This window comes from Microtus ochrogaster, linkage group LG5, assembly GCF_000317375.1.
Source record: "Microtus ochrogaster isolate Prairie Vole_2 linkage group LG5, MicOch1.0, whole genome shotgun sequence".
Lineage (NCBI taxonomy): Eukaryota > Metazoa > Chordata > Mammalia > Rodentia > Cricetidae > Microtus > Microtus ochrogaster.
Window position 1 is genome coordinate 2,067,831 of NC_022031.1, and position 5,164 is coordinate 2,072,994.

At 45.4% G+C, this 5,164-nt stretch overlaps 1 protein-coding gene across 1 annotated transcript in view; it reads left to right on the forward strand.

Moving 5' to 3' along the window:
- Chmp4c (charged multivesicular body protein 4C) overlaps positions 1-5,164 on the forward strand; it is a 40,393-nt gene that overhangs the window by 30,241 nt on the left and 4,988 nt on the right. Inside the window, exons 2-3 of the mRNA XM_005361815.2 lie at positions 1,538-1,715; positions 3,693-3,807. Of these exons, the coding sequence (XP_005361872.1) occupies positions 1,538-1,715; positions 3,693-3,807 (293 nt within the window). The remainder of the gene's footprint in view (positions 1-1,537; positions 1,716-3,692; positions 3,808-5,164) is intronic.

Here is a 5,164-nt window from a genome sequence, read left to right on the forward strand (position 1 = left end):
GGTGCTGGCTTCTGCAGTCCTGAGTCTCTTCGTTTCTGTCAACACTGGTGCTGGCTTCTGCAGTCCTGAGTCTCTTCGTTTCTGTCAACATGGGTGCTGGCTTCTGCAGTCCTGAGTCTTTTTGTTTGCTTCTTAGATTTTTTTCCATGGTTCACTTGACTGTTCCTTCTCCTAATACATCACAGCCATTGCATTTGGGTTAATATTTCTTTGTACCATCTGAGGAATCACAAACCATACCACAGTACCTTAGTGTTACCAAGGTGGACTCTGAATACAGACACCAAGGTGGTTTGGGGTGGGGTGTACATGCTCCTTTATCATTTTCTTGGATTTCTGCCTTGGATTCTGTTTTCCCAGGGTGGAGGGTTTAATTAAATAAACATTAGTTTTCTGTCAAGTCCCCGCTTCAGGCAGTTACTGTGTCATTTATGGTGGTGGCTGCCCAACAGGCACTTGGGAAGAATAGAACTCCATCAATCACTAGTAGAACTACCAAGAGGCCATGGCTGCGTGAGAGTCTGGGCACAATGGAATAAATAGCGGGATCCACTGGATCTACAAAGAAGCCCTTGGCCAGCACAAACTGGAAGGTTTCCCCAGAGATTTGTTGTGATAATTTGCCTGCTTCCTTCTGAATCCACAAACCACTTGACTTCCTTTGCCAAATCTGTTTAGTTATCTTTTGTCTGTATATTATACACTGTACGTATTATAACACAGTCCTACTTTGCCAAATCTGTTTAGTCATCTTTTGTCTGTATATTATACACTGTATGTATTATAACACGGTCCTACTGTTCTCTTCTTGGATTTTCCCCAATGTCTTGTCAACCTGGATGTTTTGAGCCCTTTTGGAGGCTATGTCACAGGGTGCCACAGTCTAAAGGACTCTTGGTTTTGTGGCTTCCAGGTGGAGCAAGTAACTGGCCAGGGGTAGGATTATTCAGATCTTGTTTCTCAGAAACAGTGCTCTGCCTTCTCAGCGGAGTGCCATCTGACCCTGGAGCAGGACTCCAGCTGCACTGATTTCGGGCCATCTCCCTTCAAATCAAGATGCTCAGCTCAGGACTTTAAGTTCTAGCTGCCTTAAACTGGCTGTCTTTAGCAAGTCACTGTGTTTCTTTGAGTTTTAGTAAATTTGCCTTCAAGAAAGGAGGCTAGATTTGACAGCCATTAAGGTCTTTGCCTCTTGTGAAGATTGATTTTTTTATTTTTGGTATGGCTTTTCCTCATATACTTAACCTTTACCCCCTATACGACATGAACATACAACATACATATTTCTGTTGCATATTTTGTGACTATGCAAGTTGACTTTCTGTCCTCTTACATTTGCCAGACCTTCGGAAGAAAGAATAACCAAAGAGAATAGCTGGTGTAGAGACGGACAGACAGATGTTCCCCGTGTCTTGGGGCTGTTTAATGTGATATCGGTCCTCAGGTTTCAGCAGTTCTGGATCCATGCATGGTCTGAGCCTCTTAAGTGAGTGTAGCTGTTTCTTCTGATACAAACACTGGTTTCTTCCTTGTTTAGCTGCCTTGCAGGCGTTGAAAAGGAAGAAGAGGTTTGAGAAGCAGCTCTCGCAGGTTGATGGCACCCTGTCCACCATTGAGTTCCAGCGGGAAGCGCTAGAGAACTCGCACACCAACACTGAGGTCTTACGGAACATGGGCTTTGCAGCCAAGGCAATGAAAGCTGTTCATGAAAACATGTGAGTGACCCAGACTCCTTGTCCTTAACATTGGGGAGAGCCTGTAAAACCGTATGGCAATTCTGGTATTGAATGGAATGCTCTCTCAGAAGTAGTTTTGAATTTCCAGTGACAAAATAAAAAAAAAGGAAAAAAGTATAGAATTTTCTTTTCACCATTTCTCAGTTCCTTTATGAAATCCTATCTGTAAAAACAGTAATTCTAGGATTCTAAGGTCAGTGAAGGTGTTAGAACTGTAGAATAGTGGTTGCCATTCTTTGGTGCCTATGACAATCATCTAGATAAAAGCTGTTAAGAGCATGCAGATACCCAGCCTCCTTGAATTTAGCCGGAGAATAGAACTCTGTTTTAACCGAGTTCCCCAGGGCAAGACGGCCATCACCTACTATTTGAAAGCCCCTGACACAAAGTATTAGTTTCTGGGACCAGGGTTTATACTTTTCTGGCTGTAATCCCATTCCCAAAGTTGACTGTACCCTGGCAAATGACTTTCTATCTCTCCTTGACTCAGTTTCCTCCCCTGTCATTTCTTACTTACTTCAGCTTGTTGAGAAGTTCAGTGAGATGCTAGACATAGCACAGTTCCTGCTGCAAGCAAGCACTGAGCAGTCAGTCTCTGAGATGTGGGAAGGTACCGTGGTCTATGTTCACTGTGAGCAATGCAGACCTGGGACCTGGCCCTCTGCTGATTAGGGACAGTGACAGTAGACTCCTGGCCAAGGAGTAGTAAGTGCTGAGATACAGACTCGGTTCCAGAGGGCCAGAAGAGGCAAAGGTCTTTGAGGCCATCTTCTTGCCTTAGTAACCCATCAACCAGCTGCCATCCTGGTACTTCAGAGCTCATTATATGCACGGTGGGATCCCAGTACCCACTGTGGGACTCCCAGTACCCACGGTGGGATCCCAGTACCCACGGTGGGATCCCAGCACCCCACGGTGGGATCCTAGTACCCCACTGTGAGACTCCCAGTACCCCACTGTGGCACTCCCAGCACCCCACGGTGGAAAACTGAGTGCTGAAGTGGATTGCAAAGCTGGGCTTTACCTCTAAGTCCCTTAGCAGCATGAGACAATAGCGCTTTTTGGAGAGAGGTTTAGTCTCAGCCCCAGACTTTGGTCATACATGCCCTGTACCCCCTTTAGCAAACACATTTCCACAGCTCTAATGAGGATTGAGCATAACGGGTGGGAGGAAAATGATAAGAGAATTCCTTTCCATCACCTATGAAAACATGCCGAAGTTCTCAGTTCTGTAGAAGTAGAGTCTTGAGGACCTGAAAAGATGGGGAGTCCTGGGCTCAGCCTTTCAGTGGTGAGGCTACCTCATAATGAAGGACACTCACTTCTCTTCTGTCTAATCAGCTTGGCCTGCTTTCTGAGCTGGAGGAAAGATTCAGAAACAGGGCTACAAAAGCAAGCTAGAGCCTGGCCTGGAGACCTCGGAGACTGTGAAGCAGCTGTCCTTGGACCTGCTTGCTCCTGCGCCACTGGCTGAGGTTGTAGCTTCCCTGAGGGTGTGCTGGGTCAAATCCTACTGTTTCCGCGCCCCTCCCCCACACGTCTCTGCAAGGGAAACCCTCATAGAGTCAGCATTTCAGAGCTACTGTGTTATACTCTCCAGTCCCAAAGTTTAGTTTCTCTACAGAGCTGCTTCAGGATTGGCTGCTGAGAACTGCTGGGCTGTAGTTCTCAGCGAATTAAGGGGCATCCAGAGAGGGCTACTGCACTCTTCTATTTCAAGCGATTCTCGAAGGTAGAAGGTAATATTGAAAATACATGTGATTGTCCAGGGTTACTAATTTTTTGATACTCCAGTTTACTATTTTTCTTAATTGATGAATGTTGAACCAGGAATTTTTGTTATGGTGCTGATGTAATTAAAGAGTATATCTGAAATAAACGTGTTTTCATATGGAATTAAGTCTAAATTTATAATTGTAAGATGAAACTCTAAAATTCCATCTAAATGTTCCCCAGGGATCTGAACAAAATTGATGACTTGATGCAAGATATCACCGAGCAGCAGGACATTGCCCAGGAAATCTCAGAAGCGTTTTCTCAGAGGGTTCAGTTTGCCGATGGCTTTGATGAGGTAGGTGCAATCCTAAAGAATGGCACTGTGGCTGCTCTCGAGGGCAGCTTCCTATCACATATGGGAGACAATGTTTATTGCTTAACAAATAAATGATATTTGTGGGAAGTATCATTTTCCAGGAGGGAAATGAGGTGTTAGTAGCTGATTTCAAGGAAAGATGACTGTGGTTTGGCATACGGCTTCTTAATTAGGTTTTTTAGATATTAAGGAAAAAGAAAACAGCGCGGTTATATGGAGTTAGAGATGTTTAATGGCTGGAGTATAAAATAGTCTCATTATGAGGGATCACGTGCTCTCACCTCTGCCCATGGAGCAGATGGCGTCTCTCTGTAACAGCAGATGACTGCTCTGTGGCTGCTAAGTTAGGAGTTAGGCTGCTCCATTCATCCCTCAGTCTATCAAACAAGTCATTGTGGAGTGGCATTGTTTACACTCCTGTTCTGTTCATGTCAATCAGTCCTGCAGCCCGGGAAGGCTGTAGCTACAGTGGTGGTGCTCACAGTGGAAATTTCAGTGGTTCCATTCAAGTTACACGTGCCCAGGGTGAGGACATTCTTAGGCACATTCCCGAGGGGCAGAATAGCACAGCTTTCTGAAGATTTCTTTCTTTCTTCCTTTCTTTCTTCCTTCCTTCCTTTCTTTCTTTCTTTCTTTCTTTCTTTTTTTTTTTGATTTTCGAGACAGGGTTTCTCTGTAGCTTTTTGGTTCCTGTCCTGGAACTGGCTCTTGTAGACCAGGCTGGCCTCGAACTCCCAGAGATCCGCCTGCCTCTGCCTCCCGAGTACTGGGATTAAAAGCGTGCGCCACCACTGCCTGGCTAGCACAGCTTTCTGTTTCTGTGTGACAGATGATGAGTCACAAGCGACGATGTGGCCCATAGAGTTTTAGGAAGTGAAGGTTTGCTGCTAGCAATGTTCCAAACTGCTGTGGGAGTGGGCCTGGAGCGATGGCTCAGAGGTTAGGAGCATTTGTTGCCTTTGCAGAAGACTTGGGTTCTGCTCCCAGCATTCACAGCAGGGATCAAAATCATCCATACTGCCAGTTCTGTGGGACTGATGCCCTCTTCTGATCTCCGTGGGCACCAGACGTGCATGTGATACACTTATCGACATGCAGGCAGAACACTCATACGCATAAGGAGTTGACCTGTAGGTCAGATCAGTCATGGCCTGTTCTTGTGTAGCTCTCAAGGCAAGAATGGTTTCAACTCTCTGGAACTGTAGAAAATAAGAAAGAAGAGCCTGATTTAAAGGACAGTGAGCTTATAATTCGCAATCCTAGAGAAGCTAAATGAGAACGTGAATCCAAAGACAAACATATAGGCATCCCCCTGAATATTAACCTTCATCAGGCG